This window comes from Drosophila bipectinata, chromosome 2L (assembly GCF_030179905.1).
Source record: "Drosophila bipectinata strain 14024-0381.07 chromosome 2L, DbipHiC1v2, whole genome shotgun sequence".
Taxonomy (NCBI): domain Eukaryota; kingdom Metazoa; phylum Arthropoda; class Insecta; order Diptera; family Drosophilidae; genus Drosophila; species Drosophila bipectinata.
Window position 1 is genome coordinate 9,080,354 of NC_091736.1, and position 25,424 is coordinate 9,105,777.

Genomic DNA, 25,424 nt, shown 5'->3' on the forward strand with positions numbered 1-25,424 from the left:
GGCACGTGGTGTACGTGGTGTGATACCCGAGGGGATCACGCCCATTTGGTGCTCATTAACGGATGCATTAACGCGTTAAGTTCCGTCATTTTATTAAAAAGATGTACAGATATTTCATATGCTTATTAAGACAAAAATACGCAGTTGAGAATAAAAAAAATTATGAAGTTATTTAGTTTCTAACATGTAGTTGTCTGGTTTTTGCTTGTGTTGGTATGAGCCAAGTTTGGAGAAACTACCACTTGCCGTTAGCTATTCATAACCAAAGAAATTGAGAAAAAATTGTTACACAAAATCCCCAAAAATAGAAAAGCAATAACACTCCGAGGTGCAATTTGTTGGCCTGGCGACGATAACTTAAAACTCGTGCCATAACTTTCAAATGCGATTTGTTAAAAATTTGTAGCGAAATAAAAAATATAAAACTCCACCAAGGAAGAGAACGGCAGTACAAGAGCCGGTCAGGCTACCGAGCAAGTAGTGCGGCTAATTCGAAAATCGGAAAAGCACAGTCCAACTCCCGAACCCAAGCCCAATCCAAATCCAATTTCAATTGCATTGCGAATGCGGCAGCCAAAGCCACGTTTTTGAACCGCCCGACCCCGAAAGGGTCAAGTGGCGCGTGTAGCTAGAGCCATGGAGAAAACCGCCTCGGGCAACGAGCTCAGCACTGCAACCTTAGACAAGTTTTTGCTCAGTTTTAGTTTTTAGTTTCAGCCACCCACTGAAGGGTTTTCATAGAACTGATCTCCCAGCCGGAGCGTTCGATCTTCATGCCCCAGTGCGTGGCAAGACCTTACTACCAGCCTGAACTTGACATGGATTTTATCTCGGATCGTGCGTGTTGTCATGAGTGCTGTAGGTAGGGTAGTAATCGGTCTAGAGTCTAGACTGCATTGGGCTCGACCCACGTTCAGCAATGAGATACTCGAATGTGCGAAATTGAATCGAAAGTGTGCTGTTCTAATTAATGGCTTAATTCCCCTGGCCGAGAGAGCATCAATGACACCTCGCTTTTGGCCAGAGGCAGTAAATGCTTAACTGGGCCGGCCAGTAGACAGACACCTTAAAAGATTAATGCTCGTTTTTAATAATCTCCAGATTCAGTGCAAGACCCATAAAGCTTGGTTCAATGGCACACTTGAATGCCTTACGAAACACGTAAGCGGGTTGTACGTTACGTTAAAAACGCCGGTTGAGCGCCAGATGGGGCAACAAAAGCCGGTTGGTAAGAGCAGCTTGGAGACTCTTAAAGAGAGTTTCAATAGGGTTGTCACAGTTGACAAGGGATAGTATATACAATTATAGAAGGTAAGTATGGAATATGGTTTAATATTTAAGAACAAAAGTAAGAAAATATAATTAAAGTTGTAGTATTTCAAAGTATTTCCTCTGACCTCCTCAGATTTAATCACAGCAGTGGGTGGCAGAAGAATGACTTCATTCCTGAGCACTTAACTTACCCATAGATCGCTTTCAATTGTTATTACCGTTTATTGTGGAGCTCCTTTTTGAGAAATACACTATAAATCAACTTTTATTACAATGACTTGGGCACCGTGTAGGAATGGTTATTGTAAGTAATAATAAATTAAATGAAAACAGAACTAAGCCAAAGAGAGGCTTGGGCTGATTCTCTTTCAGGCCGCGAAGCTCTTACGGGCCAAGCTCCAGCGCACCGGGAGAGCGTAGCTCACTAGCTGACATCATCCGAGAGCTGGGCTAGCGAGCCTCTGAGCCAAGTCGAAACGTTAGAGCCAGGTGTTGGACGCGGCTTATTTAATGCGCGGTGCGAGCACAAAACTCTTTTAGTATAGCGTTGGCGTGCGAGACAGTCGGTTCGGTTCCCAAGCAGTCCGGCAGTCGGCCTAAAACGAGTTCGTCCAAAACCCAGACCCAAACAGACATATGTGTACAAAATAAATGTGTGGCTGTGTATCCGCACACTCGCGAGTAGATACTGTACGAGCGCACACCTCTGCGGTGCCGAAAATAAAAGTATAAAGTTAATCTAGATAATTTCGCTGGAACAAAAACAAGAGTAAACACTAAACAATTGTAGACGCTGTGCCTGTGACTGATGTCAGACAGACGCGTACCTCTTGAAGTGAAGCCAAGCGTTGAGTGTGAAATGCAAAACGAGCATATTCAAAACCCCAGAGCTTCAGGCCCTAAACACTAAGCACTAAGTTGGCATTAAGTTTGCGTCTTAACGGCCAGGCAGGCAGCCGAATAGGCAGAGTTCCGAAAACAATTGCTAAGAAAGTGAAAGATCTGAGAGACAAAAGGAAAAGTCCGAGAAAGGGAAAGGTTAGAGCTACCCGCTTTGCATATGCTCCGTCAAGTGCAACGCTCAGAAGTTTTAGCTTTTGGCCATGCTCTTAGCCAATAGCTTAGTCTGCTAGCCAGCTAGCCAACCCACCTGTGGCAACAGCTGTTACACTTAGACAATCGCCCACTTGCAGCTAGATCATTGAAACTTTATTTTCAATATTTTTCAATAATTTTTTGCCACATGCTTTGCCTTGCTGACTTTGCGTTTTCAGCTTATTTTTTTTGTATTCATCAAGAGCAAGATATATTAAAAATTAAATAAAAAAAAACAATCCCCTATACCACGCGTTTTTTCGTCGAATTGCCATTGATTCATTGAGCCCTGTCTGTGAGCGAGTCTCTCTGTGCGAGTGTGTGTCCGTGCGTAAGTGTGTTGGTGAACATACAGTCAACAAGGCCCGGGGAAAAAAAGCGGCCAAGCGACATTGATGTCAATGTGCAGTTGTTGTTGGCTCCTGCATCGGACCAGAATATAATGAAATAAAGCTAAATAAAATATAAGCTAAAACGCCTTCAGTGGACTCAGTGGGACCGAAAAGAGATATCAACGCCATCGACTATCGCGGACAGGTATGTGCAATTCGTCTCTTTTTGATTTATTTCCACTGAACTTTTTTGGTAGCCCCTGGCCATAAATTTTCCTGTTTTTACGTGTTTACTAGGCATCGAATCTTACATGCAAATAGCCAAAATTAACCCGAGAGAAGTTGGCCAAAAAGACAAATTGTAGAAGGAAATGGCAAACAAAATAAACCAGTCGACAATATTTGAATTAACAAAAAATTCACTCTGGTTGATCACAATGAATATTTAATTAATACAATTAGCTACCACATTTAGAATGCAAATAATTTCTACCTGACTACTTCTCAAACTCCCATCACGAGTTCATTGACTAAGCTTCCTATCTTTGTTCTTTTGTTAATTCATTGCTATGAAAGCTGGCAAACATTACAAATGAAAGAACTACATTCTCTTTTACTTCAAGAAGTCATTCCCATAATTATAATTATGATTTCCGAACCCATTTCTCTCTATGCTCTATTTAAGAGCCGCCAACAATGGCATAGAATATTCACTCTGCTTTCTTTTGTCCGATTTATAAAGTTATTTTTCTCATTTAATTAGTTGATTTGTCTATGATATTTCCGTATCTAGATATCATTTCTATCCAGCTCATCGGAGTTCATTGGAGGACAAAGTACTTTGCCTACCCACCATGAATCATTATTTTGTACATTCAAGTTCAATGATTCTATTGCCTGTCTTATAGTTTCTTGGTTAGTCATCGCGGTGCTCCGATAAGATCAAACCCTATAAATACTTCCCATTTTTATATGCAGATTTATAGTATTGAGTAACTACCCAACCTTTTTAATATATCCTTCAATTTATGTCTATATTCAATGCTTTTCGGACGATAAATGTGCCCGCAGAGACTTGTGGCGTACATTAGTGCAAATTACCATTTGGACTCAAAAGGTGTTGGCCCCAATTGTCACCTCCGAAAGATATTGAAACGGAAAACTGGGCGCGGAACTCAACGCTTATGGCATATTGCATTACCTCGTCAAAAAACAACGATAGGACTTGATTTCTTTGCTATTTATTTTTATTTTACGGGCACGCGCCTTTTTGTCGGTTTATCGGTCGAGCTGAATGTCAGAGTTAGAACTTGGGTTGCTTTTGGCAGCTGAGGTTGACATTAAGAGCATTTCGACACCACAGCGAGATGGGGTTAAGCTTTTAATTAAGCTTAACTTACAGGGGCTCCACGAAATGCATTTTCTGCATATTGGGGAGGAGGTGGGAACCAAAATAAGCTTATCCTTCTCCCCAAAAATTGAGTAAAGCCTTTCGGTTGTGTTGTTTAATTAAGTGCCAATGTGCCTCCTGACACTTTATTCTCCACACCCTTCATAACCAGATAAGGTTTAATGTTGAAACTGACCAAAATTCATTTTGAGTGGAGTTGAGCTTTGAATTCGCAATAATTCTTAATGGTTTTATTCACATTTGTTCCTTTTGTTATGCCATAATATTTTTTAAAAGTAGAATCAAATGCGAAGAAAAAATCTACAGAGAATAAAAACAAAAATGATTTCAAGTCATAATTGTTGGCTTTGCCTTTTTTGGCTGAAACAAAAATAAAATTCTTTATAAATCATTTTCTAGCTAATGTTTCCAATGAACTCTGCCAGGCTGTTTGCAATTTGTTTGCATTTCTCGGCATTAATTTTTTGTTTTTGGGCTTAAACAGGATGCTCAAATGTGATTCATAGAAAAATCGGATTTCTAGCCTGGGCCAAGGTTGTCTGCTGGCCATCATGATGTCAGACTGGTACGGTCTACGTAAGAGTCTATTTGTTTTTTATATCTTCCTCTGGCTTACGGATTTCAATCCTTTCATATTTCATCGTTACCGGGCTTAATTAAACCATAAACACCTCAAAACATGCTACCATATTAAACAGAACCCCACACAGAGTTTGTGGTGCCGAATGGTGGTGACCCACCCATCTCAACTGACAACGACCCACACGACAAGCATTTCTTGTTTCATTTTTCATTTTTTTCAAAGACAATGCTAAATCATTGAGCAGCCAAAAAGTGCAGCAAACAAACACCTCCACAAAACAGACTGCCAACTCAAGCCACTGAGCCGGGTTGTGGTGCAGCCAACAGCCGAGCTTAGTGGCTTGGAGACCCAGCCTATAGACATGTTTAATCAATTTAAATTACCTTCAATTAGGCTCTTTGTTCGTGGAGTCATGGACATTACGAAAAGTCTTCGACATCTGCATCTGCATAAATGAAATGCAAATGAGGAAAATGCAACTAATTTGTTTGGATTCCCTAACTCCCCTGTGGAAGCTTGCATTTCATCCGTCTTCAATGTTGGGCAATGCTGGCAATTAAACATTTAATAGCTTCATTTGATATGCATAATGGACTGAATTGTAGTGGGAGTCGGCTGTGCTTTGGATTTCCGAAAAATGCTAATGTTTTGTGGAACCATAAAACCATTCCATGTCGACTCGTTTGTGAATCAATGGATCTAACCAATCTGTGGATTGGTTAATAGAATTTATAGAGCCTTCGAGTGATTTTTAATGCCTTTTCAATAAAGTCGTTAAGTGATACAATGAAATTGATCTGATTTTGATTTGCAATATAGATTTTGCACACTCATGAAAAGAGAACTCAATGAGTTATACATTTTATTTAGGATCAAAATAAATTAATGATTAATCTTGGAGAGCACAAAAATTTTCCATAACAAATCACTCAAATTTTCAAGTCAATAACCCCTGAAAAAATATAATTTCATAAGTAAGTAAAATTGGAAAAATCCCATCAGGTTTCAGTTTCTCCTGCAATGCAAATACAAAAGACTTAAGACACAAACTTAGCAACATAATTGGTTTGCCGTGCATATAATTAATCTCTTTATCCAAATGCACCTACTTGGAGTCTCCTCTGAGTGAAAGTTGTCCAAAGCCGATCGTCTAAATGTCTACGATCGTCACTTGTCACCCAAGTCTCAGACCCAGTCGCAGCCACTCAGCCGCCCCCCTTCCATCCTGATGGAACCATTTAAATGAGCTATCAAATCGGCACCCCAACCGAGACGTACTGTGTCATTGAACCAACAAATCAAAGCCGCTTACCGAAACTCACACAAAAACTCTGGGTTTACAGTTGCTCGGTGATCAGTGTTCAGGATTGATGACAAGCCTGGCAATGCCAAATGACAATTATCAACGCGGCACAGTGTCATAAAATAGACGAATGAAAATGGCTAAAAAAAAAAATCATCAACTAAAACCACAAACCAGAGCCAAATGACAGCGAACAAAAAGCCGAAATGTGTTTATTGACGTCATTCCATGGATCAGGCAAAAAACTTTTAATGTGGAGAAAATCCAGGCACTCCGTCCGGGTTTTGCGGGAGGATCTGAGGGAGTGGACAGGCCGGTGAGACGGCAACCACCAACAACTAACCACACCACCACCACCCGCTGAGACGTAGCCGAAGCCAAAGCCCAAAGCTGCCTGCAAACCGTAATAATTGCAAACAATTACAATGGCAATAAAGAGACCTAGCAAAAACTGGCAACTATTAGTTTAAGGCCTATTTGATACCCTAGAATAGCCATAAAGGATTTTCTATTTTGACAACTACTAACAATTAGGAGTACAAAAGAAAGACATTTTTCTTGCAGAAAAACATTCATGAAACCTTAAAGCCATTGTCTTGTCCAAGCTTTTTAGGATCATTTGACTCCGATGAGTGATTAACCTTTTTTCGAATATGGATACAGGGAGGCCATATGAAATCCCATTAGTTGAAGGTTCATTACGGTTCAGTCCTGACACGGCTCCTGTCTCCTGTCGGTCGATTCTTTTTTTTTTTTTGTTTATTTTTTGTGGCTTGCATAAATTATATTCACGATATTCTGTTGTTCATGGGGACGTCACCTTTTGGCTCTCGTCTTTGGGTCTTTTTTTCATGCTAGGGGATTTTCGGGCATGGGCTTAAGTTTGGTGCTGCCAATTACGAGCATGAAGGTCTTTGACTGCGCAATCTTAGCAGCACCGACCACTACAATGGCAACTAGAAAATTTGTAACATTTTTTGTTGTCTAACTTAAGTTGATGTTGTTATTTCATTTTGGTCTTGGTGTTTCTTTTAAGACTTGTTTTTCATGGTTTTAATTTGTTCGTCGTTGCTTATCCCATGGAGTCTAGCAATTATATTATTTATTATCTTTTTTCGCTCAACTACTTTTTAGCCAATGTATTGTGAATGTTTTTCACGCTCTTGAGTTGATTGGCTTGCAAAATGTTAATGGCAATGAAAATGTTGTAAGATAAACGAGGTCTTAACTGCGGATCAAACGCAAGTAATGCAAATTTTCCATATGATTTTCTTTCATTTTCATACGGATTCCACACTTACACTTTCCGCCATCTATGAATTAAATATGTAGTGTGGCCGACAGAAACAATTTTTTTCAATTAGCTCCAATCGGCAATCGCAATTAACTTTTACAAGATTTCTAAATGGAAAACGCTGCAGGTCGATGCTGGATTTTTTCTGCCTGTTAACCCAGATGGCCACCATATAACAATTGTTTGTAAAATTAAATTAATACCACTTATAATTTAATTTTTTAATTAAAATAATACAAAAAATCTTTGTAGAACGTGTGAGTTATCATCAGCTTCAAATTGCCAAATTCTGAGACCAAAAGTCAAGCCAAAACTAATGGTTAATATAATTCAGCAATGAATTTAAATTTATTTTTTGCGTGCAGTGGGCAATAAAGAACCCAATTAAAAGTATTAGATTTTATTAAGATTTATAAAGCAATTTATTATAAAATTAGTTGCCTTAAACATATTTGTTTTTTAATTTTATCTGTATTCTTCTTTTATTTTTTTTTTGTAGAAATTAAATTTTTCAAGCCCATTTTAACTTGACCTTTAAATGCAATACTGTAATAGGATGCCATTTTTGAGTGTTTTTTGATAGCTCAATTTCCTCTGGAGCCCACTAGATGGTCGTTAGAAAAGTTCAAGTTGAAATTTAATAATGCAGGCTAATTGGGCGGAATTATATAACAATGTTTATATGGAGCGGTATGCAAATTTATGCCCGCGAACACGTAAAGTTTGCTGCTGACCTAGAATTAAAGACAGAAATGGCTTTTGTGCGACTATTGAGGTGCGATAACTGGGTGAGGAAATAAGCAATTTCTGTTTATATTTTCGGGTTGGTTTCTGAGCCCTGACCCTGAAAATTAATTGACTTTGTACAACAGGGGAATACTCAATAAGTCTCTATCTCTATACATAATTTATGGTCTGTTTAGTCAGCTTTTTTTTCATGAATCCAACTGCCCAGCAGGTTCACTAATCTCTTCGGGTGGCTAAAGGGGGATTGGCTGGCATTCGTAAGGCTGCACTGGCTGCAGAGGTTTGGGTTACTCAATATCAAAACCCGGAACTGCGATATAATTTTCCTATATCTTGCGGTCGTAGCAGACGCCCAGACCTCGCACAGTGTTCAACATAATTTCCTCAAACTTTTTCAACTCCATTCTGTGTTTCAGCGGCTTTCACTTTTCCGTTTCGCGGTTCACTTTTCCTTAACAACTTACTTTTGTATCGATTATTGATTATTGCTCTCATTTTGGTCCATGTTTTTTTTTCCCCATTTTGTTGCTGCTGCCTGTGCCTCCGTTGAAATGAAAAGTTTTCGCTTCGCCATTTGTCATAATTAATTTTTGCGCTTTACGATTTAATTGTTGGAGAAATAACATGAACAAAAAGTTGGGTGCACAAATAACCATTTTGAAAGTTATTAGGTCTTTGGATGGACCGAAATCTTTTATTTAGGTTGATTAAGCACTATGTGAGATGATAAATCAACCAAAGCGAAAGCTACAATAAAACATATGTGTCGGAATGAAATTTTAATTCATTACCCAACAAAATTTGGCGTGCTTTTTATAAAGAGCGTTTTAGTTGCATATTACAAAGTAACTATCCCCAATTTGCAATCTTCCTAACTGATTGCAGGCAGCGATTATCTGAAAAAACTGAAAGTCATCATCTGGCCAGATTTGCATTACGGCTTGTGGCCAAAACCATTGCAGAAACCATCTCATTATGAACAAATGGTGCCCGCAAACCATAAGTATTACTTTGCATTCGAACGGGCCGCCGTGACTAAGCCAGCGGACTTTGGCAGCGTGTTAATCAGCAATTTAGAATATTTTTTCCGCTCGCAGTTTGTTTTTCTTCTTCTGACAAAAAAAAAGGCCCAGTACAATAGTGCTCAAGTGGCGGAGGGCCCCCGGATTTCATTTCCTGTTTCTTGGACACTTTGTTACTGTTGTTATTGGCACAGCTGTTGCCTGTCGGTTGTTGGTCGGCGTTGTTATTGCATCGCATTGCATTTATCATGTAACTCACACAAAGACGGACATATTGAGAGGGAGAGAGCCCTTAGAGGCCCGGCGAAACAAGCTGCTGCATTGATTTCCTTTTTGCTATCTTGACAACATTAACTTTGAGGTCTACAGGGGGCCCCAGGGAGGCCATAGAGAGGGAGGGCATGGGGCAACACTTCGACAGAGACAAACGAAATAAATGCGCGATCGGGCGATAAACTATTTTTAAAGACAGCCACAAAAGGAACCAGCAACGCAGCAGCCTCAGCAGCAAAAAGGCCATAACAACAGGAAAGAAATAAGCTATTTGAACGGGTTCAGTTAAGTGTTTGAAATAATTGATGCCCTGGAATAAGGTAGGAAGTGGCTTATCCAATCCTCGGAACTAATTCAATGAGAAATAAAAATATTATGGTTACTTTTTGAATTATTTCACACCAAATGTAGAGTAATATTGAATGTAGGACTACCTCTAAGGTCCATTCAAATTATAAAATCAATATACCTATACTACGATTCATTTGGCTGGGAATTCGAAAGACACCTTGAAATGATTTCTCACACAGCGAGACAAAGATGGCCATAGCAAGGGAGTTTAGGCCCTAACAAGCTGCATCACTTAGGCTGCTGCTTGGAGTCCAGCTCCTTCCTCTGGATCGCCAGTCCTCTGGATTCTTGGTCGCAAAAGAGTAGCAGACGCTAGTCCCAATGGCTGTTTGTTTAAGGCCATGGTTAGCTCTAAAAGGAGCTGCGGCTCATTTCCTGTAGCTGTAGCTGCGGCTAAGACAATTCTAAGCAGAGACTGGGGAGCCATCCTTTTGTCTTTCGCCCAAAAGGCTTGAGAGCTTGTTAGTTAGAACCTCTTGCTGCTGTCTGTTTTCTGCCATTTCAAGTTTGTCGCTTGTACGAACCACGTAGTTGTGGTATTGACCATTTTTAGCCTTTTAAGTACACTTTGGTCATTGTTAAGTACTTATGCGTGTCAGAGGCGCATTCGACTCCTTGGATTCGGACTCCAACTCGGACTCTGCCTCGGCCTCTGTTTCTGTCTATTCTGGCTGTTCTTTGGCTGCCTTTTGGGGCACATGTTTTACCTGGTTATTTATGGGCAAAGTGTCAGCGCTAATCAAATGGCTGAATCACAATCTATTTGGTATGTGTATTGCATTGTTTTTCTCGTTACTCTTTTAGTAAGTATCGGATCTAAAAGGTCGAAGAACCAGCTATCGTATTAGAAAAGAGATTCCACGATATTCCATGCAGTTTTTTGGTCCATCAGCCGAAAGCGATTCCAATCTTTAGAGCCGGGACGTGCAGTTTGAATATCAGTTTTGTGGGTCTAGTTTTTGGCTATGTTAACTACCAGTTCCTTGATATGGTTTCCTCCATGACAGCCACTGCGGACCCATAAACTGCAGCTTTATGGCCAGCGTGTGGCGACCCATGTGGAATGATCCGAATGACGCAATATGGCTACATATTCAAAAACGTTTCGTTTGATCTTTATGCACGGGACACGTGTGCCCCGAAAAGATTTGTCATCGCCCCCGCAACGGGATTATAGAACTCTCGGAAATCTGATCTTAAGCTCTCGTCCATTGACTGACGTCCATCAATATCCCATTCGAGTCTCGGCTCAACCTAACCTTACTCAATCGGAGATCAGAGATGTTGAGAATTGATGGCGAAGCCTAGGCAAACGAGTTCTGCGGGTCAACGTTTCATGACTTAACGGCAATTTCGCCAAAAACTACAAAATTAGAAAAGTCCAAGCCATGTGACGGACAATCGATATGGAAATTAGCCAAGAACGAAAGAAAGAACGAAATTGGAGCTGAGAATTAAATCGACTTAATGATCAGTAATTTATTTTAAATTAATATAAACAGATACTATAATAATATATTTAAAATTAAGCTCACATCAGCATATAAATCTCCAACTATTATACTTTTTAGCAGAAGACCGCAAGTAAATTACATTTTTGTGACTAAAATAATAAGATTTCTTGAAAACCCTCTCGCTCGGCACTCGAAAGAATTGAAAATGAAGCTGTCATCGATTATCTGAATTATTTCCGCATGCAACTGTGAAACAGCAAACTCAAAAAGCAAAATAAATAATGAAAATTGAAATTTTTTCGAGCCAAGACAAAGAATGAACAAAGAGCGAAGCGAAATTCCCTCAAAAGCATTTCAGCTGTCAAAAACATGTCAGGCTGACGAATTGCTCGACCGTTTTGTCTTTTATTCAGGCCCCGATGTTTTTTGTTTTTGTCTCGGCTGTGCAACAACACCAAAGAGTTGCCCTTTGAGCTCGTTATTTCGTTTTGTCCAGACAAACAAAACCAAAAAATTACGCAAAAAAATACGAAATTAACCGTTAAGTTGTGTAATTTCACCCAAAATGCTAACGGCAATTCAAAATGTTTGTTTTAACAAGTCATTCCGCTTTATTAACTGACGATTTTCCATCCAGTTCTGGTATGAGTAAGTAAAAACAGAAGACTTAGGCAACGAACTTGACGAAATGGTCACAGAAATGGGCCGCCGATGTTGTAAACGAAATGTAAGAACCAAATCACAGTGACTCAATGGGACTTTCGGATATGGGCCAAGCGGAGGTATGGGGAAAATTTCATGACAGAACGCAAAGTCTAAAAAATCACATTTTATTTGTCTCTGTCTGCCGGTGGATGATGATTTCCAGTTTCCAGTTTTAATTAGCATATTGATGCGAGGCAGCAACTTTTGCCCCCAGTTCTGACTGTTTCTCTGAGTCTGTCTCTGTCGGACGCCCCCACACTGGTTGATCAGCCAAAAACAAAGAAAAAACACAAAAATAACGAAAATTAACTTTAATTTTCAACTGTGCAAACGAGTGACCATCAGTTGGGTCTCGGAGGAAACTGGTTTCCTACGGCCAACAGATGTGACTCCGAATGCGTTTGCCACTGACGTTGAGTGGGGATGTGGGTCTGGTGAAGATCTAAAGCTAAACATGGTATTATAAAGTGGAACGCCTTCAAAGTCAAGTTCAATGACGTACTCATGCCATCAAGTACTGAAAATACTCGCGGCGAATATCAGGAAAGGTTCGCGCGATAAGGTAGGTTGTTGTACAACAGATCAAACATATATGGCAATGCCAGAGCAAACAAAACAAGCCGATGCCAAACTAAGCTAAATTAAGCAGAAAGAACAACACAACGGCGACTTGTTAAATGATTTCTTTGATAAGGCTGATTGCGGATAGTGTTCAATTTGCATATCTAATAGGCCATAAACAGTTTATATTGCATAAAATTACTGGCTCTAAATGGGAAGCACTACTAGGGCTGCGAGTTCTTCTCATCACTTTCCCCATATATTGCTCTGGCAGCTCTCTTTGTTCTGTAAATGGCCCGCTTGACAAATCACGCCTCCTTGACTTTCTTCTGCTCACCTTATTTTATTTGCCTTTTTACTGTGCATATAATTACGGTCAAAAGATTGGTGCCATAGTACTTTTCGCTTTTGCTTTCTGCTCCTAAAGTATTGCGCCCATTGTGCCGGCAGCTGCTGGATGTGGAACTGCCATTAGCAGTTGAGAAAAGCGGCCCGAAGAATGTGTCATAAAATGGTGCAAAATAAAGTGAACTGAAATCAAAAGAAATGTCAGAGATTTCTCACAGCAGCAGCCACAGCAGCAAATTGTATCTGGTAGCAGCTGCCAGCTGTTGGGTGAAAGTTGTTTGGCTTTTGGTATTCGCATTGTATTTGGTACTTGAAACGTACTCGGTCATATAATTTTTTGTAATGACATTGAGGGGACAAATCATGGAGACGAATTGCAGAATGAAAGTTCTCTTTACAGTTTTATGATTTGGAAGGGGGTCTTAAGTAGGACCACCAATTTGGAAATCGAGCTGAGAAATGCTGTTTTAAAAAGATGATTACCTCCTGGTTGCTGCCAATTAAGATTCTAATACCCGTGGGCGTTTGCCAGTGGGAATCTTTCTCCGTATCAAATTCCATTTATGTAAATGGAAGCCTAATCGATCTATCTTAATCTGCGAACAAAATTCGCACACCACCCATGCGAATTTATCGTTCCACCGCCAACTCCATATGCAAATTTTTAAACTTTTTTCGTTGTTTGTTTCTTTCTTTCGTTATCTATGGCAAAATTTTGCATGTTTTTCTTTACCTTCTCTTGCCAAACTCGAAGCCAATTAAAGCCAAACAAAAGACCAGGCGACATATGCGCGCTCACAGCTTGTTCAAGGTGTTCAAGGCTGTAGATTAGCCGGGGACAAGAAAAAAGCGGCAAGCAGCACAAATCAATCAGCAAATAGCGCCAAATTATTATGTAAATTATAATTTCTTACTGCCAGTTGCCGGTGTTGCCTTGCCAAAAAGTAAAAGTGTTAAAACACAATGCTGAAATTATGTTTCGGCAGAAATACAAAACAGAAACAAGGGACAAAAAATTCCACAAAAATATACGTTAACAGCTCATATTTCACTTAAGGCAAAAAGACACTCTTGAGGTCGAGGGCCACACAGGGGCTCCCTGGTAGGCGTCACTTGTAATTAACTTTGGGCCCTGCAACGACCCTTTCCACGAAACCCCATCCAGCCATCCATCCATCCATCTATGTATGTATAGCTCCCTGTGCGGTAACCCCTTTCCTGTTGTCGTTTTTCTTTCGTTACGCTTCATTTAATATGCAGTTCCTGATTTTGGTTCACCTTTTTTTTTGCCGAACACTGCCGAACGGCTCATTTATTTTGTCACATTGAAGTCACAAATGCATGTGGGAGTGAGAAAAAGAAGGGCGGGGAGACCCAGATATGTTACATACATTTTGCGGCTTGATTTTTCGAGTCTGATAAACTTTGGATGTTGGTTTTATTTATTGGTTTGTTTCACTTTCGGGGCAAACCGCTGTGAGGGCGGTTAGCTGCGAATGTTGCCTGACAATTGCAGGCGCCGCCACATGCAACTCAATTTGCTGGGCCTGGTGAATGGGATTTATGCGAGGAACTAAACTTAGGTAAACTGAGACAGATTTGCATTTTTACGCTATTCCCAGTGACTCACAAGTACTGAATTATTATGTTGAAAATGTAACTATTCTCTAAGCCAAAGCATGGGCAAAAATCTCTCCATGAATCATTTCTGGAAATGCAAACAGCTGGCCCCCAACCCGCTAATTAAGATTCAAATATTTGAATTGGCCATTCAAGCCGAGTGTAAGTGTTAAAAATAACGGTAGCAGAATCAAGACAACCGTGACGCAAACAAATTCAACATTTTTAGGCCATCGTAAATATTTAGGTTCGGAAACTTTCGGAAAATAAACTTTCAGCTTTACTGCCGGGGGAGGAGATGTTGCGCAAGATGGCGGTAAAATTGCACATTACGCATACGCAGCGTATGCATATTACGCATACGCACTGTTCGCGAGCGACCGAAGTGCAGGTAGCGGAAAATTGATGGGGCTGATGCGGCTGGTTGTGGGCGTCAGCAGGAAATCATAAAATTACAATTTTCATTGGACGGAACAAGTATATCTATCATTATACTTATAGCCATGATATGTCTGTGCATCTGAGACAGAGCTGCGACGGCAACGATTACCTAGCCCGTGGGTAGAGTGTGAATGGCTTAGAGGTTGGAACCTGTCTCTGCTTTTGGCACTCTGCCGGGCCCAAGCTATAATTATGTAATTGTGTAATATGAGTGAAATGCTCGGGGAGGGGGGCCATTTAGTCGCAAAACAAATTGCAGCCCATAAGTTCGTATTCTTTTCAAATGCCAACTCAACTTCAGACTATTAGCTCATTTGCCTAATTAAATGGGAATGGAAATGAAAAGCACATGCCATCTACGGGTAAAGCAAGTGCGGGTGCCACTGATTAGCAGCCCTCGTTACAGTATTCCACAGACTCTATAATTAACCGATTTGCGCATTCTCCTATTCTCAGCCATTTCTCATACGGAAGTCAAACAAAGAACTGAGATTATTTTGCGTGTGACTAATAACGGCTGCTAAACGAAAGCCTGCCTCCAACCAGGTCCAGCTCAAAATAAAACAAGTCTAAAAAATATATTAAAAATGAATTATTTTCCAAGCCGCACACAATCCATTCCGCAATAAAAAAATAAGTAAAGTACCCAAACCCTGCCCAAGTATAAAATGACGGAAGCCAGCCTCAATTGTGGTTTCTTTCGTATGTATTCAGATATATTTATGGCTAGATATATCAATAGACTCATATAGAGGCGTTGCTACTCAATTGCGGCGGCAATCAAAACGTTTTTTATAATATTCTCATAATTGAATTGTAGCGACGCAACAAACTGATATATTTTTGTTCAGAATTTGATCCAAAGATTGAGACACACAAGTCTGGAGGTTAAAGATTAATGTTGAAAGGCAGCAAAAGATAAATAACAAATAAATGGTTTGAGCCGAAATCTAAAAGAATAAAAACCGAAAAAATAAGAAATAATGGTACCTCAAAGGAAGTTTAAACAAATGATTTATCAAGCTGTTGAAAAAGTAGACAAAAAAACTAGTTTTATCAAAAATGTGGCAGTAAATTAAATGTAATAATATTTTGGTATGATATTAGCTTCGTTCTCAATGCCTTGGCTATACAAAACCAACAATTCATTGAAGTGCCAACCTTTCAGTTCACACTTGGTGTCCATGTCTTGGGGAGCGTGCTGCTTCTGTTTTTGTGTCGCACAAATCAAATTCAAATTAGAACACACGAAATACACGCGAATGCCAATTATGCAAATTTTGCACAGTTTGTCAGTCCGTCAGATAGTCTGTCTCTGGAGTAACAACACCGATTTGCATATCGGTCAATTGTTGCACGATTTTCGTGGTTCGCGCACGCGTTGCAAATACACAAAAGTGTGAATTAAAATTCCAATTTTTGCCGGAGCTTACCGCGGGAAATATTTTTACAAAAACGCACTTTCAATGCCAATTTAACACCCTCACATCTTTTCAATCACCTTTTATTGAAGGCTTGATTATTTCGTATATAAATAAACATGGCCCCAAGTGCTGTCGATTTTTTTAGCCCACGCACAGCCAACTATTTATAAATAAATGGCAAATCAATCAAGTGGCGGTGGAAGGGAAAAATTGTAATACAAAACCAAAAATGAGGGATTAACCTACATAGAAAACACTCGACCCGTGAAGCAACACCAAAATCAATCGAATTTCTGGCGAATTACGCATCGAGTTGATATGGAAATGACTGGAATCGACCGCAGAAATCTGCTCATGCGAAATGACTTTCATTTTGGGCAGTTGCTACAAATATGAAAACAATAAAATACGGCTGCAGTTGGGGATATTTCCTTACTGCGGTTGGGTGACAGTCAATCTGTGAATAACAACAATATTATAATGAGACTGACCTTCAAAGCCACTTGGGTACTGTAATTGTAACATGGGTCCGATACAAAGCCACGAAGTGGACTTGAAAAGTGAACAACTCAACTTGAAAATTGTATTTCTGTGGTTAGTTACTGTTCTCACTGGGATACTTAAAGAGTGAAGAACTTCAAAAGATCAAATAAACAAATGATATTTGGAGACTAGAACTCAAAACTCCTTTGAACGCCACGAACCAAACAAATGACTTAAGCAACAAACTTGATATTGCCAATATTTTAATTTTCTAAACCTAATGCATTTAATTTGTTTTCCGTGCGCAATCAGCATAACCTTTTGGCTAGAAAAGTATATGCAAAGTAATAAAACGTTTGGATGGATATAATAAATGGCCACTGCCCGTGGCGCCCAGTTCCATGTCATTAAATTTATGCTAACGCTTAATTGCTCTAAATTACGCTTAATTAAATTTTAATTAACACAATCAACTAGCGCACACTGGGATGTATAAACAGAAAAAAGTCTCTCTAAAAAAACCGGCAAAACGTGTCCAAAATACAAATCCAATTTGTGAATGTGGAGTAAGTCTGCGTGCCACTGAAGTCTGAAGTAAAATCGCATAAAAAGTGCAGCCGCAATTTCAGGTTGCTTTTATTTCTAGGCAAAGTGCTAAGAGATTCAGCAACGCATTCGCCAAAACAAAAACCAAAACCAAAAACCAAAACGAGTGCAAGTTCAACGGGGAAAACGGGTTTCCACCAGCCAGCTCTCCACAGCATATGAGGAAGTTAATGCCTGAGCAGATCGGCCAAGCGAAGCTGTGGAAAACTTAGTAACAGTTACTATTTAGCGGTCGGCCAAAGCCGCATAAAATATTCCGCAAAATTGCTTTTCACTCCGTGTCTTGTGGGTGTTTCTCCCGCAGAGGAGGCGGGGTGTCCACCCAATTGCATCCACTGGTCTGCTTTCCACTCTGGTCTTCGACTCTTGGGTTGTGCTAAATTTAGCCTTAACGTTTTATCGTGAATTCATTTTTCCAGACCTGTAAGACACTGGCATTTCAGTGTTAATGCCGCCCGACTCTTTTGGACTGTCTAAATGGGTGTAACACTGGTAAGAGGGCTTTGTTTTCTCGGTTCAATGTATAAAACTTTAAAATATATGAGTAAAAATCCATAAAAGTCTAAAAATAAAACTATTAAAAGCCATTAATTAGGCCCCGCTATTTTACCAAATTTTAACCTTTCGACCGAAGACCGACCACAGTGATCCAAAATAAATGAAGTTCTTGCATAACTCTGACAATTACAAATGATGTGACTGACATATGACGACAGCCCCCCAAAAGTATACGCATTAAAGAAACGTAGTTTTTCGGATAACTACCTGAAATAATAATAACGAAACAAGAGATTAAATTAAACTAAAAAGAGAGACAAGTGGACACACATGTTTGCGATTGGCGGACAGAGGCTTTGAAGCGGAAATAGACTGTGACATCCGCTGACAGCCCCTAGTCGGGTAGGGGAACGAGGGGCAACCATAGAATCTCAGACTCTGCCTCTGGGGGCTCTCGGTCACCATAGCTTTGTCTAGGAATATCTCATCGTATCCGCTGGACGTTGGCCGCAAATTTAATTAGAAATCTGCACGACGGCTTCGGCTTCGGCTGGGGAGAGACTTCAAAAGCACCTCGGTTCAAAGTACCTTTGCTTCCGCTAGCTAGTCAGCAAAAATCACACTCGTACCTCTATATTATACCCATGTATATACATTTCACACTTTGCAACATAATTAACTAACAAAATTTCTTTCAACTCTGCTCTTGTCATTCCAGGCAACGCACAGAAGAACACACATACCGACAGTTGGTTCAGAAAAGTCTCAAATTAGACCGTGAAAGCCAAAAAGTAAATAACCAGCAAAGCGTGCAAAAGGAAAAGCCAAGGAAATTATAAGGGGGGTCTAGAGGGTCTCGGGGCAGAGGCAGCCACATGCACACAGTAGCAGGCCTAGAATAGCTAGAAAATTATTATTATGATAATAAATTAAAGTTGCCATTAATTTAGCCAAAACGAAACACGAAAGAAGCCTGGGAAGCAGACGGTAGTAGCATAATAACAATAAATAATAATTTGAAATAGGCGAGCAAACCCAAAAGAAGACGACCACAAAGAAGCGGCTAAGTGCAGCCTCCCGTTCCAATACAGCAATACAGAGAGAGAAAGAAACAAGCCAGAGTAAGAGACAGCAACAGCGTCGGCCAGAGTTACAGAAGAAAGGCAGCGAGCAGATCCAAAGCAGCTCGAGCGCATCGAGCGTGCAAATTAAAAGCGCACAACAGTAGCTCCCAGCTCCAACATGGAAGTGGCCACAACAAACAATCACAGTCAGAGCCATCACCATCATCCCCATCATCATCATCATCTGCAGACGGCTCCCAGCTCGGGATCCGGGGTCGGGATTGTTAGCGGGATCGGGGGTTCCAGGTCCCCATTCCAGCGCGAGGTGCGTGAATGGCAACGCATCGATCCCAATACCGGAGCCCTGTTCAGCGGGCGACTGGAGGCAGACCGCTGGATAAATGGACCACTGAACAGCTACGGCAAAGTGAGTAAAAAAAAAACCTTATCCAAAGATGGTAGCGTGATCGGCAACCGATTTGGTAACCCAAATCGTTGAGTCGAAAAACCGTTTCTTATAGTGTACATGTGTTTCAGTTGTATAAATCGAAAGCGATTTTACTACTCGCTTCTACTGAAGCTTGGCTCCAGCTCTTGGCCAGCCCTAATTGCTGGGCTTTTTGTTTGTCCATCGTATTTTAAATGAAATTGAAAGGCCTTCTAGTAAAGTCGTCTGCACTCCAGACTCCAGACCCTCCAAATGGGAGGCGTTCACTAATTTAGTGGAGGCTGTGGCAATTGCGGCTTGATTGCCAGTCTAGGTTACCCTGCTGTTCGATTTTAATCAGTTAATAGTTTATTTAGTAGAATACCAACAGGAAACTTGAACGATTAAGGCTTAAACGAAAATTAATAGTGGTTTTTAAAGCCACTATATATGTACGCAGGCAACAGCTGAACAACAGCATTAAGCTGGTGGCAATTAAAAGCAATGGCGAGTTCAACACAAATTCCTCAGATGAAAACCCCAAAGATCTGACTTCTAATAGTTTGGCTAGAATGGAACGTTAACTGCGCCTGGAAAAATAAAAATTTCGGAATGCGACAGATGCTTGATGGTGGTTAGCAAATACCGCAAGTGCAATTGGCCAGTTTTGTGTGTCAGCCAGCTTTTTCCCCAACTGCCTATCAAGTCCCAGACATCGACATGGACATGGACACAGCCATGGACATGGACATGGTCTTGAAGATGGAGGCAGATACGTTGACCGTTTTTACTCAACCGTAATTAAGAGGTCACACGAATCGGAATGGCTGAGCGGATAAATGGAAACTCCAGGTGAAAGAATGGAAAGGAAAGAGCTCGACGCTGTGCCACTTATTAATCGATTTCGCAGTCGTCGAGGAGAGATCTTAGATTCGGCACTGCCAGATGGTAATTAATTCGTGCTATTCTTTGGATTTCACTTGTCTTTAGGCTACGCTTGAGCCATTGATTGCTCTAGAATTTGTCGGTTAATTATAAGTGCTTGTGGCTGGATGTCTGGCTAGATGGCAGGCCAAAGCAATACTTCGGGGCCTATCGTTAATTTTGTGCTTGTTCATCCACCGTCAGCCGTCATCAACCCCATCATCATCATCCTCGCAGTCGTCTTCCCCAGACCATAATAAAGTGTGGTGTGTGTGGTCAAGTCAAGTTGGAGCCTCAAGTGCTATGGCTCCGACTTCGGCTTGGGCCACAGCCCAGAACCAAAACAAAATAAAGTCGCGATGGCAGTTTAGTTCGCCGCGTGACTGGGCTGGACCAACTGAAATAGCACTACATACTTGACGAGATCTGGACTCTAAGATATTCTACCCTACTACCATTTGGCCCGAAACGTCCATCAAATGCAATGACATCATGGCTCTGGTATTGCCGGTACTCAATCTGAAGAGATTGATCCAAATAATTAAGTGATTTTTTCATCGATGCTGATCGGCTTATGAGACAATGGAATATCCTATTGCCCCATCGATGAGATCATACTGAAACATATTTTTTAGATTATTGACCTTAGAATTGATCAGTCATCTGAGAAATTGTTTGAGAATTTTTACAAGTTAAGACAATGAATGGAAACTTTTATTTAAAGTTTTCAAGCTTGTATTAAACGATTTAAAAGTTGCATTCAAACTTTTTTAGTTAGTTTTATGTTTTGCAAACTTTAAAAGGGTCTCCCATTACCCAACAGCATATCATTAGCTTGAATGTGCCAATGCGGATCAGCTAAAAGTTGACATTTGAAATAAAATCATCCCGAAGCTAAATTCGATATAATTTAATGACCGAACAGTCACTCAATTTAGCGACTGTTACATTCACCTGATCAAAGCCGATATGCCCTTTTTCAGACATACTTTTATGGCTGCAGGGTATTCGCGCGGAGTACCCGAAACACCAAAAACCTAGCCGGCCCGGCAAAAAATCCCATTGAAAGTTGTTCCATTCCGCTGACTTTGTATCTTATCGCGATTGAACTTTGTTGCCACTGCGGCTGACGACGCTGGGAAGAGTTGGAAAAGCGACTAGGGAAGCGATCAATACAATCAACTGGAAACGATCGGCAGAAAGAATACGCCGCCAAGTCCTAGACCGCATCAGATTCGATTTAAAGAGCGCAGCTCGACGACTCCGTTTGATGGCCAAGTCCGGGATTTATATCACCGATGTCCCGCTGTTTGCCGCAGAGTTTTGTGCCGACAAAGGCAATGCCAAAGACAAAGTCAAAGGCGGCCACGAGTGCCTCCACGGGTCGCGGGGAAATCAATTTGGCAATAACCGATCCGCTCAGACACAGACTAGAGCACGGATCACAGCAGATCGGAGACGCACCCAGGCACCGTTAGGCAACAGATAGATCGCTGACAACCTCTTCATTAGCATTATGGATTGTGGCGAGACGGCCTGGCCAATGGCAGCAAAAAGCAAACAGAAATTTACATTTTGTAAGATTTTCCAGCATGCAAGCGCAGTTGCAGTTGCAGCTTTTGAATTATTTGCCGGCAGTCTGGTTGCTTGTTGCCACAATGTTTTTCAGGCTAACGGTACACAGCCGCTGGCAATGCCGCAGCAGCTTTGTGGGTCACTGGGTTGCCACAAGTCTAACCAGAGGGGCGTCAGAAGATGCTGCGGCTCCAGTGGAGACCTGCCTGTGGTCAGTGGTGCTGCCCGGGTGCGACCGGTGTGCTCCGAAAGCCATTTGGCCACTTGGCCGCCACACGTAAATTGCTTGCAACTAATTGAGGATGTCAACTGACGTGTCTTGCCGCAATTAAGTGTTTCCTCTGCCGCTAATGAACTCCACACTGCGCCCAACGTGCGGCCAAGAGAGACGGGCCAAGTCGGTGGGAAAGAGAGCGCTGGCAACAATCGGCGACTTGGGGCATCAACTCCAATGACGCAAACGCGGGCGCGCACATGATTTACTCGCCGCATCATATAGAGATATAAAGCCAACGAGATCGTGACAGAAATAATGCATATAAAATGTATAGTATTATGGTTAAAAAAGCACAGAACGGCAAATAAAAAAGGTCCAGCCAAATGGCCCAAGATGGACCAAAGGAGAACCTTGGAAGGCAATTTAAGGGGCACTGTGGTTAAAGATGACTGTTAATGGGTTTGAGGTACTAAATAGAAACTTAAAGAAGAGGTCTAACCGATTAAAGAATTTATAATTATTTTATGGGTGTTTTTCCAGGACTAAAAGTAATATATTCTCTTGACTGGCATAGTACCGTTCAGGCTTTGGTGTAGAGTCCAGACCAATAAAACCATAAGTTCCTAACAATGTCAGGCCACAGTGCATGTCTTTAAATGCATAGAGTGCCAAAGTCAGTGCCAGCTAAAAATAAAAAGAGTCAACGCTTTGTGGCATGTCTATGAAGGCGATCTGTGCGAGCTGCCAGGCAGCCATGCAGCCATGCAGCCAGATACCCAAAAGGCGACATGCATGCCCCGGACCTGAACCCAATCAGTGGGACGGTGCGACGCACTGGCAGGCGGATAGACACCGACATGGGGCATATGGTGGAGTCGCACAGAACGGCTGTGGCAGGCACTCGGAGCTGGGAGATAGACAGTCAATCTTGTGGCCACAGACAGACAGCCACGACCAGGCAGACAACTGCGACCGTGATGATGATGGTGAAGCATCATTAAATTCGTTTCAAGCGCGGCCCAGGCCCAGGAAACTAAATATTTTGGCATTCCGTTGCACAAAACAAAAATTGTAAATAAACTTTTGAGTTAAAAACTTGATCTTTAGAAAAAAAACTTATTTAAAAATAGAACAGCTAAACAAAGAAAAGTTAGCTGAAAGTATATTCTCTTTAATGAAGTCGGTATTTTTTCAAGTGTACTCTGCCAACCGAAGAGCAGAAATATAAGCAAAGTCTTCCTCTACATCATCACGACTTCGGCTGGCATATAATATATGCGAAAGCTGGGCTTTGGAAGTCGTGGCAAGTCTCTGCATTTCATTGAACCTTCAACTTGACTTTGCTTCGTTCGACTTTGGTATTTTCAATTTGGTGGTTTCCTTTTCTCAGCTGTATGTTTTTGGGCTTTATTTTATCTGCATCAGCTGCCCAGTTGCCCATTTGCCCAGCTGAGGCTATTCATGACACTGATCCGGCTGGCTGACTATTACCAGGCCAAAATAATTCATTTACAGTTGGCTTTCTTTCGCCAGCTGGGGCTTTGATTGGACACCCCCTGGGCCATGCAGATTGGCACAGCTTAATTAGCCCGAGCAGACAACAAGACTCCGACCAAGATCAAGACCAACCAACCAGCCAGCCAGCCTACACATGCCAGCCGGGACTAAAATGGCACAACAAGACAGTAAAGTAACGAAAAGCGAACAGCATTTGGCGTTTGCTGTTTTCGGCTTGCTGGGAAAAGAGGTCATCGATAGACGTTTTGCGCACACACTGAAAAGTGCAATACATTGCGGAAAATCGGCCACAGCTCCCCAAGAGTCGTCTCCACCTCCACCTTCTCCCCCTCGCACTACCGCCCCGTGACCATCGTGAGAAACTCCGGCAGAACGTGCATGGCCCGGGGGCCAGAGCCCGGCTTATAATTTATGCCTGCCCCGCAATGTTGCCCTCTTTCTTGGTCACAGTCGCCATCCGTGCTGCTCCGGCTCAAGGATGAGTGTGACTTTAGGGAGCCGCTGAAATTACTATGCATTGTCGCCCTGAGGTCAATAGGGAGCTCGAAGAGGCAGTCGCCGAATGGAAATCAGTGTCTGACTCAGAAACCGACCAGAGACCGGACACCAGAGTGAATAAGTAAAGGCTCTGATTGAGAACTTTTTGAAGGGTTAGCCCTGAACTCAAAAGCTTACAGGGTCTGACAACGTTTTAAAACCATTAAAAATTATAAGAATTAAAAAAAAACCAAAGAATTACCTGCATATAATACCTTTATTATTACAACTTGCAGCTGAAGTCTCTAGAACCGAATTGTTAAGAACCCAGAAATGACTCAACCCGCAATATGCATACAATTTAAATGTTTTCTTTGTTACCTACCGCTTTGGAGAACATTCAAAATTTGTGTTGTTTTTTTATGGATATTCTATTTAAACAATGCTGCACTTTGACTCATAGTCAAATGTGCAATTGCCTTATGGTCATTGACACGAATACGCCACGAACTGGACACCGGCGGGTTAAGTTTTCATTTCGAGTATATTATGCATTTTTAGCACCATAAATCATCAATGCAATCGATTGCCACAATCGATCTTTGGGCCAGTGATTCGAGTGTGCTTTGTCTATGGGTCTATGGACCACGAGTCTTTTCTTCGGCGGTGTGTCATGGCACGATCGAATCCAACGGATCTGCTAATTGTTCGCGTCCATGGGTGCAAAGGGGTGCAGTTGCGGTGCAGTTGCAGTTGCAAATGCAATCGCTCTCGAGACTCTTTTGATTTGTGGCTGGCGTTTGGTCACGTGTGTTGGGCAAACGGTCCCGAGCACGCCCAGCTGTCGAGATAAGAGCCAGCAAACCGTTCCACCAAGGAGCCGCCGAGCATGCTGTGTACGGGAAAGGGAGGGTAGCCGCTTGACGGTCAAGTGTTTCGTCTGGCAACTTTCATACGCCCCGTTGCCAACGGCCGAATGCCATGCGACACTCCGCTTTTACGCCCCACATTGGACACACCCACCACATGCCCACACACACGCCGCACACTCGGGCACCGCAGAAATTTAGACAATCACATTGCGATGACTTTTTTAATGTTTTATTTATCTCGTTTTTAAGAGATTTGAAAGCAAATAATCGATAAAACAAGGATTTAATAGTATTAGTTGATGAATCAATTAGATCAGGCGGAATAGAAGGTTTCCAGAGTTTTTATTTAATTACTTCTAAATTTACTTTGAGTAATGGTTAAGTTCTTATCTTTAATCTGAATTAGTCATGATATGGTTTGCATTCTATAAAGGGGTTAGAAAAACGTACATACACATGACCATAGAATCCATATCCTTCAATAAACTCATTATGGAGCTCTTATAAAAGACAAGCCAAGCCCTATA

The 25,424-nt window shown here is 41.4% G+C and overlaps 1 protein-coding gene across 9 annotated transcripts in view; it reads left to right on the forward strand.

Annotated features, from left to right (window-relative positions):
- The first annotated feature begins 1,826 nt into the window (after positions 1-1,826).
- The window catches only part of LOC108126847 (pneumococcal serine-rich repeat protein), a 33,776-nt gene continuing 10,178 nt past the window's right edge, over positions 1,827-25,424 (forward strand). For 3 of the 9 annotated variants that reach the window (XM_043212518.2, XM_043212522.2, XM_043212520.2), the window contains exons 1-2: positions 2,596-2,904; positions 18,542-19,314. In XM_043212518.2, coding sequence (XP_043068453.1) covers positions 19,066-19,314 — 249 coding nt within the window. In that variant the 5' untranslated portion in view covers positions 2,596-2,904; positions 18,542-19,065. The other 6 variants (XM_017243580.3, XM_070277128.1, XM_043212517.2 and 3 more) reach the window with 6 other exon arrangements.